A 13,631-nucleotide genomic window follows, 5' to 3' on the forward strand; every position below is an offset into this window, starting at 1 on the left:
ATGCATAATCAGTCAAGCATAGAGTTCATTCTCCTGGGACTTACTGATGACCCTCAACTTCAAATTGTGATTTTTATATTTCTCTTTCTAAACTATATGTTTAGTGTGATGGGGAACTTATCCATAATCCTCCTTACCCTGCTGGATTCCCGTCTCAAAACTCCTATGTATTTCTTTCTGCGAAATTTCTCCTTCTTGGAGGTTTCATTGACAACGATCTGTATTCCCAGATTCCTGATAACCATAGTGACTAAAAACAAAATTATTTCCTATAATAGTTGTGCATCTCAGTTATTCTTTTTCCTCTTATTGGGAGTTACAGAATTTTACCTACTCGCTGCGATGTCTTATGATCGTTATGTAGCAATCTGCAAACCCCTACATTACCTGATTATTATGAGCAACAAAGTGTGCTACCAACTTGTATTCAGTTCATGGGCAGCTGGCTTTCTGATTACCTTTCCACCATTGGTCTTGGGACTGAAACTGGAATTCTGTGCTTCCAAAGTCATTGATCATTTCATATGTGACACTTCCCCTGTGCTGCAGATTTCTTGCACAGACACTCATGTCCTAGAATTATTTTCATTTGTCTCAGCTGTTGTAACACTCTTGGTCACATTGTTGTTAGTGATTCTTTCCTATGCATATATTATCAAGACTATTCTAAGCATCCCCTCTGCTCAGAAAAGAACAAAGGCTTTTTCCACTTGTTCTTCTCATATGATTGTAGTTTGCCTTACGTATGGTAGCTGCATCTTTATTTACATGAAGCCATCAGCAAAGGAAAGAGTGACTTTATCCAAAGGTGTAGCTGTTATCTATACCTCTGTTGCTCCTTTATTAAATCCTTTCATTTACACTTTAAGGAATAAGCAAGTGAAACAAGCCTTCAAGGATACACTCCAAAAGATTTCCCTTTTCTTCAAAAAATGAGGGGAAAATTGGAGAAAAAAGGTAAATAAAAATTTTACTAGTTTACTTAATCTGTCTTTAGTGAGTTAGCCCTCTAATAACATTTTAACCTTTTAGCACAATGCACCTTTTCCTTCCTATTTCTCTCTATGATTAGCATTCCTTTCTGTGCTAGAGTAAGAGTCACCTCTTCAAGATATCAACATAAGTATTATATTTTATTTGCTCTATAAGACATGGTAGTGGTCTCCTCAAAACTACTTTAACTACATATTAATCATAAGAGATTTCATAGACAGGAATATAACCACATGCACCAGCACCAGGCTCTAGGAAGTACTTCATAGGTCACTGGCAACTAGCACAAACCTTATAATTCAGAGTGCAGATTTTTCAGCAGATCAGCAAAGGTTTAAATCCAGACATATATGTGCACCTGACCAAGTTTCTCAAAATTTTTGTTGCTAAAGTTTCTCCAGTTATAAAGTAGATATAATAATAATAATTCTTATTTTATAAGGTTATTTTGAAAATGAAATGACAAAGTATGTATAAAGTGATTCTAGATTTGCATCTGGCCTAGACAGAATTCTCAATAAATGTTAACTGCCCTGGGGGGGAAAGGTTGCCTCAGTTAAGACAGTATTTAACAGGTAAGAAAAAAGAGGTAGGCTTCAAATAATAAAAAGCTTGTATGTCCTAACATGTACTAGGAATTTATTTGGTAAATAAACCTGAAAACTTGAAGTGAATAAGAGTCACCTACCTGATCAGATTATTTTAATGCAAAGTCTCTAGGTTCTCATCCCTAAAATATATTTTTAATTTATCTAGAGTACAGTGTAGAAACATGGACTACAGGTGATTCTCAGGCAGGGGGTTTATATGAGAGTTTTTTTTTCTAATCTATGATTATGTAATCATATTTTTATTTTAGAAATATTGTTTTGTTGACTGCATTGAGAATTAATTTTTTAGATGTTGGAGTCAGGAAGAAGGCTTATGTATTAAACTAAATGAGTTATTTGAGAGTTAAATTTTAATAGTGGCAATGAATCTGAAGTTCCAGGAGATGTCTCTAGAGATATTTAGGAGAACAAACTAAGTGGAACTGTTAACCTTTTGGATATATGAAATAAATGAAAGGAGCATTTAAAAATGAGTTGAATCTTCTTGGGACTTCCTTTTGGCTGACTCCTGCACATATTCACTTGTGTGTTTAATGCCTTTTAAGAATGGAGTAGTATTGATAACCTGTCAGATTAATAAAAAAGAAAGTGACCTGAAAAGAAATCCCTAAGATATATAGAGTTCTGTATTGGATATAAAATGCCATCAGAGAAATATGAATAAAAAATCATTAAGGCATTCTATGGTGTAATGATTATCCATGTGGCCCTGAATAGAAATAATTTAAGTTCAGATTTGTGTTTTGACTCACTTAAAAATTTGGAAGCCAACACTGCTTTCCTATAGCAAATAGAATGAAGGGAGTCCATGTTATTATCCTCAAAGCCCTGAAAGCCTCCATCCACAGTTTGCCTTCCAATAAGCTTTTTAAAATCTACTAGACCATATTAGATATATTATTAGTAAATATTCTTTTTATTCTTTGGGTTGTACTTTTCACTTTCTTGATAGTGTCCTTTGATCATCAAAATTTTAATTTTGATGAAGTCAAATTTACCTATTTTTCTTGTTGTTGCTTGTGCTTTTGGTGTCATATATTTAAGAAATCATTGCCTAATCCAAAGTTACATAGATTTATCCAAAGCGTTCTATTTCATCACTTTGTATAGTTATTGTTATGCCAGAATCACACTGTCTTAATTACTGTAGCTTTATAGTAAGTTTTGAAATTGAAAAGTATGACTTTTGTTTGTTGGTTGGTTTCTCTTTTTCAGTATTTTGGCTTTTCAGAGTCCCTAACAATTCCTTGTATGGTTTAGATTAGCTTGCTCATTTATGCAAAAAGAACAGTTGGAATTTATATAAGAATTATAGTGAACCTATAAATCAGATTGGGAAGTATTGCTATCTTAATTAACATTGTTAGTCTACTATCCATGAACATGAATGTCTTTTCATTTATTCTGAAGCATAGTAAACTCCATGTTGGGAAAAACTGCTGTTTAAAATTTTAACCCCGCTATTCTGGCTTCTGTAAACATTTGCTTGCTTAAATAATGGGGAAAGTAAGACTACTCCCATTCCAGAGAGGCCATAAGCTATGCCTCAGACAGAGTTGTCAGTGCTGGCTCCAGGCCAGACCTTGAGATATAGTCTCACTGCCCAGTTCCAGCACACAGGACTTTTTCTCAGAAGGTCCGGAAGTCTCATTCTAAATTTGAGAGAGAAAGAGCTGAAAAACGTATAAATAAGGGAGACTTCTACCATATTGGACCCCAGAATTTGAGAAGTGAGATTTCCTCTGGGCCGGTTAGCGCTAGCAAAACACGACTCCAAATAAATTTGGCTTATTGATTAAGGCGTCTTCTGATTTACAATATAACAATTCAGTTCTTTTTTAATGTCTTTTAAAAATGTTTTGTCATTTCTTTGTGTAAGTACTGCACTTTCTTAGATAAATTTATTTAAAATAAATCTTACAAGTGAACAATAAATAGAACAAAAACTCAACAAAAATTGGAAAAGAGCTTCATTGGACATTTATTCAAAGAAGACATATAATTGGGCAAAAAAGCACATAAAAAGATGCTTAAATCAGTAGTCATTAGGGAAATGCAAATAAAAAAATATAGTAACAGCCACTTTAGCACTGCTAGGGGATTTATATATTATTGATGGGACTGTGAAATTGTGTAGCTACTCATGAAACAGTTTGACACTTCCTCAAAAAAGTTACCATATGACCCAATAAACTAACAATTCTACTTCTAGGACTTGAAAACACATGTTCACAAAAACAATTGTATGCACACTTGCATAGAAGCATTATACATATTTGCTAAAAGGTGCACATAACCTGAATATCTTTCAAGTGATGAATGGATAAACAAAATGTGGCATATTCACACAATGGGACATAATTTGGGCATAAAAAGGAATGAAGTACTGATATATGCTACAGCATGGATGAACCTTGTAAACATTATATTAGTGAAGAAAGTCAGACACAAAAGTCCACATAATGTGTGATTCTATTTATGTTAAATGTCCAGATTAGGAAGTTCATAGAGACAGAGGGAAGTTATTGGGCTAGAGGAAGGGAAGATAGTGATATGGCTCTTGAATGAGCATGGGGTATACTTTTGGGGTTATAAGTATATTCTGTAATGGTACTATAATGGTGAATTTTGCATTACATCGTGTATCAAGTTATGCACCTCATAATGATGTTTGGTCAACATGGAGAATATTATGCTGAGGGAAATAAGCCAGTCAGAGAAATACAAATATCACATGATCTCACTTATAAGTGGAATCTAATGAATATAATAAACAGACAAACAAAATAGGTCTAGCATGGAGGTATGAGACAGACTGACATAATTCGGGAGGGTGGGGACGTTGGAGATAGGAAGAAATCTAACAGAGGATTTATATACATATATTCCTAACCAATTGGCAGAGACAATAGTGTGGTGAAGGCCTGGGGCAGGACAAGGGCTGGGAGAAAGAGGTAAAAGGGCAGGAGTGGGGCGGGGGGGGGAGGGGGGATTGGGGCACATTTGTAATACTGTTAACAATACCACTAACAAAAAATCCCCTGATGGAGTAATAAATTTGACAGTAAAATAGTAGTCAAGTTTTCAGGCAAATTTAAATTGGCTAGTTGAAACAAGCGAATATTCTAGAAAAATTAATTGTACTGGACAAAAAGGTGTTCCTAAAGTGTTAACTAAAATTTTTATTGGTAGTTCATCTCATGATAAAAATGCGTACCATGTAATGAACCTAAAACAGTAATATTATAGTGCTAAAAATTAAAATTTAAAAGCCATCAAGATTACATTATAAAATTTTCAAAAGCATCCTAATATTTAAATAAAAAAGGGGGGTGGTAGAAGAATATCATGTAAGGAAAAATATCCTGTAAGTAATTACATCTAGGAAATTAATATTTTAGAAAATTAATTGTAAGGCTAAAAGCAAGACACCCATGAAAAACACACAAGGTGTCAAAACAAGCCAGAGGAAAATCATTTGGGCAAAAAATGAAATAGGATCCCAAGTCAAATTTATAGAAAATATTCCTTTATTAACTTTTGGTCGAGAATATGTTTGTATATTTTTAGAAAACAACTCCGAGACCATGTGGATTCCAGCAACAGAGAGGAATCGACAGGACTACTCCAGCCATCAAGACAGAAGAGAAGCAGTCCAGAGATGGAAGACGCTGACGTCCCCTTGCCATACTAGCAGTTAACAGCTGTGAGTCACTACAGGTTGCCCAGGACCAAACCAGAGAGGGTCAGACCAGCATTACCACCATTTGTCCACCATCCAGAACTGAAATGTCATGGCTGACATGTACACATAAGGAACTGTTTGACATTGAAATTGGGTCTCAAAAGAACTGTTGGCCCAGAAAGAAACTCACTACAGACTGATTCATTTGCCTGTCAGCATAACCATTATTGCTTGTCTCATTTTCGGTTCTTATAAGTGTATTTCTAATAGCACATGATCTCACTCATCTAGGGGAAGTAATGAACAACATAAACTGATGAACAAGAACAGACCCAGAAACAAGGAGGCATGGATCAGACTGTCGGGCCTCAGAGGGAGGGTAGGAGAGGGTGGGGGTAAAGGGGAGAGATCAACCAAAGGACATGTGTGCAAGCATATGAGCTTAACCAGTGGTTAAGGACAACAGGGGGGTGGGGGCATCCGTGGGGAGGGGTGTGGGATGGGAATGGGGGGATGAGGACAAATATGTGACACCTTAATCAATAAAGAAATTTAAAAAAAAATCCCCTGATGCCCCGGCTGGTTTGGCTCAGTGGATAAAGCGCCGGCCTGAGGACTGGGGGTTCCTGGTATGGGCTCGATCCCCAGAAACATTATCATTGATGTTTCTAATGCACCCCCTCTCTCTTCCTTCCTCTCTGAAATCAATAAAAATATATTTTTTAAAAATCCCCTGATAATTCTGGAAAAATTCTTTTTTTGTTTGTTGTTGACCAGAGGTAAGCCCTGGTTGGCTTTTGTTTTATTATTTGTTTTTTGTTCATTCGTTCATTCATTCATTCATTCATTCAGTTATTTGTGACAGTATTACAGATGTCCCCCATTCTCCTATTCTCCTTTACTACCTCCACCCAGCCCTCCATGCCCTTCCTCTGGCTATCACCACACTATTGTCTGTGTCCATGGCATATGTGTTCTTTGGCTAATTAATCTCTTTACTTTCTTTCATCCAATCCCTCCCAATCCCCTTCCCCTCTGACCTTTGTCAGTCTGTTCCATGGAAAAATTCTTAAGCTCTCTGTGGCTCTTTTTCTTCATCTGTATAATGGAAATAAGAGATAAAATGACCAAGTTTATGAAGTTTTGTTCATGTAACTTAGAACAATGACTAGCACAAATGTAAAGTATGAAAAATTACATAGAATATATGTGCAGTTATCACAATGCTCTTGGCACATTGTAAATGGTTACACATGGGAGAAATTTATGTTTTAACTTATCTCTTTCAAAATTGATTCAGCTCATGAAAAAATAGGAGTTTGACAATAATTTTTATATGGCTATATTTAATTTCGTCCCCATGATGCAATCATTCCCTATAACAATTGTATGTATAAGAACCTTAAATCTTATGTTTTTTTCCTGAAAATAGCATTCAAAAGAGGTTATTTTTACCTAGAATATAGTTTCCTATCATTTAACTCTGGTAAATGCTTATTTTTGTCTTAAGCCTGCTATGATACCCTCAGAGTATGAATAAATCCTTCCCCTGGACTCCAGTCAACTCATTAACAAGTGACATTCTAATTATTTATTTATATTGCTATAAAATTAAGTGACCTGTAAAATTATTGAGGTTATGGATTTCACCTTCTTTCTTGCATTTAGACCAGTGTACTCTCTGCCACCCAGCAGAGTATATTGACCACTTATAATGATAATAAAGTACAATTAAATATCAGGTTAATAAAGTAATACATAATTGGCATGACACTATATTAGTATCAAACCCATCACCATCAACAAAACCCCTTAACATTACCTAAAACCCAGTTCACATTAAAATTTCCCAGTTGTATCTATTGTGTATATGTTTACATATGTGTGTGCATGTAGACTGGTTATTTGTCCTTTAGAATACCCCACATTATGAATTTGATTTATTGCTTTCTCTCTATGTAAATCTTATTGCATTATATCCTTAAGCACACACCTAGTGATGCCATAAATATCATTGGCTACATGTAGTAGCTTCTTCCCATTTCCCCTATCTAAATGGTTAACGTTTTTAATAAATGTTGCCATTTGTTATTTCCTTAAGTGTTTTGTTATTTAATTAGGTGTTGAAAAATGCTTATTTTCCAATTTAATTTTTTATTCTTTATGTGTATTCCAGAATTATTCTATACAAGAAACTTAATTTACCTAATTACATTTATTTAATTACTCTAAAGTTATTTATATAAGAGAGGAAAAATAAATGTGTCTTTCTATGTATTTATCTGGCACCTTAGTAACCACAAATGTTTACGATATGTTTTCTTTTTTCATGAATTCATGGACTTCCATATATTTCAGGTATGAGTCTAAGAATAAAGTTCAATTATGACTTATAAATAAATATCCAATTGCTTGGACTATATTTGCTGAGGACTGTTCTATAGCCACTGAGACACCAGAGCAGAACTCTTTTTTTAAAAATATTTTTTATTGAGTTTTTACAGAGAGGAAGGGAGAGGGACAGAGAGTTAGAAACATCTATGACCAACATCAATCAGCTGCCTCTTGCATGCCCCTGCTGGGGATGTTCCTGCAACCAAGGTAAATGCCCCTGACCGGGATCGACCTGGGACCCTTCAGTCCACAGGCCAACGCTCTATCTACTGAGCCAAACCGGTTAGGGCCAGAGCAGAACTCTTGACACAGAAAACAATAAATACAAAGTCAATTATTTGAGAAGGTAAATATAATTAATGTATCTCTAGTTAGAATTATCAGAGAAAAAAATGACACGGTACAAATTACTGATTTTAAAGTTTATAAATTTGATATTAGGGACAAAATTTTTATCTTCTACTTTTCTAGGTTCTTCTGACTGGTCAAATTATTAAAATGACATGAGATAGATTAACAGGATAAAATAAAATTTAATTTTATATATACATACAGGCTATGAGGCCTATAGGCAGTAGAACAATTGAGGCTTATATATTATTCTAAGCTAAGGAGGAATGGGTTGGGGCCTTGGACTTCAAAGAGGAGGAAGATAATTTACAAGGAGATGAGAACAAGTGTTTGGTAAAGAAATATTTTGTCCTGCCATATGGAGAAGTCTTTCTTATGTAAAAGAAAGTAATCTTTGGTACTAGCTGCCTTCCTGGTGCAGACTTTATATATAAGTTATTTTAGGCAGAAAAGAAGGGTGTTAAAACCTCTCCTGGAGTTTGTTGGGCCTTGATTGTCCTCAGCTCAAAGTAATTCACATGCCAAATGGCACTTTATGAGGTGAACTGCTCTGAACCCCATCACTACTATAAACACATTTATGCTAAAAAGAATGATTTTTTAATAAATGGACAGAATCCTTGTAAAACACAAATGAATAAAGCTCTCAATAAAAAATATAAAATCTGTACAGCCCTATATCTGTTAACATAGTTGATATGTAATTTAAAACCTTACTACAAAAAAAAAAACAACTAAAAAAAGAAAGAGATCTAGACTTAGATGGCTTCCCTAGTGAATTCTACCAAAAATCTAAAAAAATATCAATTATATACACAGTCTTTCCATAAATCGAATAGGAGAGAATCCTTTGACATTATTGTTTAGCCAGTAGTTCCAATGTTAATGGAGAGAAGCATGCCTCATCTTCCCTGGTTGCTGCTGGGGGTGGAGTTCTTGCAATATCTCAAGAAAAGGAATTTTCTAGGACTCGCAAGGACGGATGCAATATGGTAGAAAGCTTTATTTCTGTGAAATTCCAGCCTTTGTTTTCCAAAGTCCCATTTCCCTTCATCCAGTAATGGGAGAAGTGTAGTTGGGGGTTCATTAGAGCTACAACCAGGGTCATTGGCCAAGTCTCCATTCCATGTTGCAGCCAGGTCCAGTTCAGCATCAGGTTAATTCAAGTCCATTAGTCCATTGCATGTGCAGGGGAGTGCACCCCCTGCAACAGGAGTTCCAAGAGGACCAAGAGCCAAGAGCCAAGAGAGGGAAATGTCCTTTGTTTACAAATTTAAATACCCAGCTTCCCACCCTTGCAGTGGCCCTTGTTTTGGCCAATTACTTGTCCCCAGATGTGATTGACAGACAAGGATCTTCCCACCTCACCTAGACCTTACTGGGCATGTGTCCAAACTGCTTTTGTCCAGTCTCTTCCCATATTGATCAGCGGGGAACAAACTTTGAGAGTGTAAAATTAGCAAAGCATGCCTATATTATCCAGTCTTCCCTTTACTCCTTTCCTGTTAAATAATAACCAGATTATTACAGCATTATCATTTCCACCTTAGAGAATTTAAGAAAGAAGTGCAAAGTAAGCATAAAGCAGCTGGAGGGAAAGATATAATAAATATCATAGCAGAATGAAATGGAATTAAAAACAGAAAAAAGGCCGAAACCGGTTTAGCTCATTGGATAGAGCGTCGGTCTGAGGACTGAAAGGTCCCAAGTTCGATTCCGGTCAAGGGCATGTACGTTGGTTGCGGGCACATCCCCAGTAGCGGGTGTGCAGGAGGCAGCTGGTTGATGTTTCTCTCTCATCGATGTTTCTAACTCTCTATCCCTCTCCCTTCCTCTCTGTAAAAAATCAATAAAATATATTTAAAAAAAATAAAAATAAATAAATAAAAACAGAAAAAAGGCCAACAAAGAAAAATCAATGAAACCAAAGATTTTTTTAAAAAAATGATTAATTAAATTGATAAATATCTAGTAAGGCTAACCAAGGAAAATGAGAAAATACACACACTGCTATCAGGAATGAAGGATAATGCATAACTATGATTCCACAAACATTAAAAGGAAAATAAAGGAAAGTTACAAACAATAATATGCTCATAAGTTTGATAACTTAAATGAAGGGGACTAATTTCTAAAATATATAAAAAACCAAAATTCATGAAAGAAAACATGAATATATCTGTATCTATTAAAGAATTTTAATTTATATTTAAAATTCTTCTAAAAATAAAACTCCAGTTTTAATTGGTTTCACTGGTAAATTCCATTAAACTTGTACGGAAGAAATTATACCAAATCTGTATAGCTCTTCCAGAAATCAGAAGAGTAGAGAAAATTTACCAACTTTTAAAATAAGATTAACTACCTAATTTGAAACCAAGAATAATAAATTAAAGAAAATTTCAGCCTAATATCTCTAAAGATAGATGCAAAAATTCTTAATAAAATTCTATTAGTAATTCAAATATAGTAATACTAGAGACCCAGTGCACAAAATTAGTGCACAGTGTGTGGGGGGTGGGGAAATGTCCTTCAACCCGGCCTGCACCCTCTCCAATCTGGGACATCCCTCTCACAATCTGGGACCACTGGCTCCTAACTGCTTGCCTGCCTGCCTGCCAGTCTCCTCACATCCTAACGGCTCCCCTGCAAGCCTGATTGACGCCTAACTGCTCCCCTGCCAGCCTGATCACCCCCAACTGCCCACCCCTGCCATCCTGATTGCCTACAACTGCCCTCCCAGACTGGTTTGATTGCCCCTAACTGCTCTCCCCTGCCAGCCTGATCGCCCCTAACCACATCTGCCTGCCAGCCTGGTTGCCCCCAACTGCCCTCTCCTGCCGTCCTGATCACTACCAATTGCCCTCCCCTGCCACGACTCACCTCCTCCACTGGGACCCGCCTCCTCTGCACAAGGTGGCAGCAACGCTGGGACTGGCCTCCTCCACGCCATGCAGAGCTGAGGGACTCCCAGGTCTCACTTGGCAGAGTGGCCACCGTCCCACATCTCCACTGTGTGTGCGGCCATCTTGTGACAACATCATGTGAGGGCATGGTGTGAGGGCAGGACACCACCTAGGCTTTTATTATATAGGATGTATAAAGGATAACACATCATAATCAAGTTTGATGTTATGTACCTTTCAGTAGATATATAAATATAAATTAAGTAAACCAAAGCCCAACTTTAGGTAGCTATTTCATGGAAAAGGGTATACGTACAATTGCAATAGAATAAGGTAAAAGAACAAACTTTTAGAAGAGCAAAGAATAGAAAGCATCTAATTCTTGTTTTGCAACCAAGGAAGATTTCGAAGATTACATGACACTTAGATGAAACCTTAACAAGGTGTGTGTGTGTGTGTGTGTGTGTGCACTGAGAGAGAGAGAGAGAGAGAGAGAGAGAGAGAGAGAGAGAGAGAGAGAAAGAAAGATGCCCTACAGGAAATGGTGAACAATTTGATAAGATCAGAGCAACGCTTGCACAAGACCTAGGTTCCAGAAACCATGCTCTGCACTCAGATAATTCTTTAAGAGAAATAACTGTCCAAAACAATTATTTTCTTGAACATTAATGGAAATGTTCTATAATTTTCTATTCAATTTATTAGCCACTAGACACATTTGACTATTGAGTTCCTGAAATATTATTAATATGACTACCTAGTTTATTTAAATTCATTTGTATAAAGATGAATTTGTATTTTATTTAATTCATATTTAAATTTAAATGTCTACAAAGGATGCTACCTATTTAGCAAATCCTATATAATAAAGAGGTCATATGCAAATTAACCCTCACACCATCACAAGATGGCTGCACCCACAGCGGAGGCACGGTTCCCGTAACAAGTGATCAGCAGGGACCTGAGACTGCATGGCACAGGGCCTGGATAGGGGACCTGCAGCTGCACCCCCCGCCTAGTGGGGCTTGACTGGGGACCTCAGGCCATCCCCAAACCACTGGGGCTTGATGGGGGACCTCAAGGGCGCCCCCCGCCCTGGTGCCGGGCTGGGGGACCTGAGGCTGCGCCCTTCGCCCTGGGCCAGGAGACCTGAGGTCACACACACCGCCCCAGCACCAGGCCGGGGGACCTCAGGCCGCACATCCCACCCTGGCACTGGCCCGGGGGACTTCAGGCCGTGCACCCCACCTGGCTAGGCTTGACGGTTGACCTCAGGCCACGTCCTTTGCCCCGGGCCGGGGAACCTCAGGCCGCACCCCCCACCCTGGCACCAGGCCGGGAGACCTCAGGCCACGACCCCGGCGCCAAGGGACCTGAGGCTGCGCCCCCCGCCTGGTGTGTGCTGGGGGACCTGAGGCTGCACCCCCAACCCGGCGAGGCTTGACGAGGGACCTGAGGCTGTGTCCCCCGCCCAGCACTGGGCCAGGGGACCTGAGGCTGCGCCCCCCACCCGGCGGGGCTTGACAGGGGTGGGGCCGGCCAGGTGTGGGTCTTGTGCGATTTTGAGGCGCACACGGGTGGGTGGGGACTTGACTCTGGGTCCCATGGCACGCCCCAGACTCTGACAGGAGGAAGATTTTCATATACATTTTACTAATTTTCTTTCATCTCTGACACTTCTATTATAGAGAAAGGGCAAATAGCAATATTAAAATATTTTCTCTAATTCCCTTTTAATGTGCATGAATTTCATGCACTGGGCCACTAGTAAAATATAATTACTGTGACAAAGATGAAGCACAGGCCATTCTGGAAACATATGCGTTTAAGAAAATCAAAGAATGAAGAATACAGTCATAAAGAGAATAATTTTAAAGTAGAATTATTTTTTTTTAATTTCTTTATTGATTAAGTTATTACATAAGTGTCCTTATCCCTCCATTGCCCCCCCACCGCCCCACTCATGCCCTCACCCCCATGGTGTCTGTGTCCATTGGATAGGCTTTATGCATGCATACAAGTCCTTTGGTTGATCTCTCCCCCTTACCCCCACCCTCCCCTACCTTCCCTCTGAGGTTTGACAGTCTGATCAATGTTTCTGTCTCTGGATCTGTTTTTATTCATCAGTTTATGTTGTTCATTATATTCTATAAATGAGTGAGATCATGTGATATTTATCTTTCTCTGACTGGCTTATTTCACTTAGCATAATGCTCCCCAGTTCCATCCATGCTGTTGCAAATGGTAAGAATTCCTTCTTTTTTACCGCAGCATAGTATTCTATTGTGTAGCTGTACCAAAGTTTTTTAATCCACTCATCTGCTGATGGACACTTAGGCTGTTTCTAAATCTTTGCTATTATAAATTGTGCTGCTATGAACATAGGGGTGCATATATCCTTCCTGATTGGTGTTTCCAGTTTCTTGAGATATATTCCTAGAAGTGGAATCACTGGGTCAAATGGGAGTTCCATTTTTAGTTTTTGAGGAAACTCCATGCTGTTCTCCAAATTGGCTGCAACAGTCTGCATTCCCACCAGCAGTGCAGTAGGGTTCCTTTTTCTCCGCCTCCTCGCCAGCACTTGTTGTTTGTTGATTTGTAGATGATAGCCATTCTGACAGGTGTGAGATGGTACCGCATTGTTGTTTTGATTTGCATCTCTGGGAAAATTAGTGACTTTGAGCATGTTTT

General features: G+C 38.0%; 1 protein-coding gene across 1 annotated transcript in view; it reads left to right on the forward strand.

Moving 5' to 3' along the window:
• LOC307101486 (olfactory receptor 6C3) overlaps window positions 1-13,631 on the forward strand; it is a gene marked incomplete at both ends in the record, with an annotated part of 66,122 nt that continues 52,491 nt past the window's right edge. Inside the window, one exon of the mRNA XM_079774478.1 lies at window positions 1-66. Coding sequence (XP_079630604.1) covers window positions 1-66 — 66 coding nt within the window. The remainder of the gene's footprint in view (window positions 67-13,631) is intronic.

The sequence above is a fragment of the Cnephaeus nilssonii genome (assembly GCF_951640355.1).
Source record: "Cnephaeus nilssonii genome assembly, chromosome: 6".
In the NCBI taxonomy this organism is placed as follows: Eukaryota; Metazoa; Chordata; class Mammalia; order Chiroptera; family Vespertilionidae; genus Cnephaeus; species Cnephaeus nilssonii.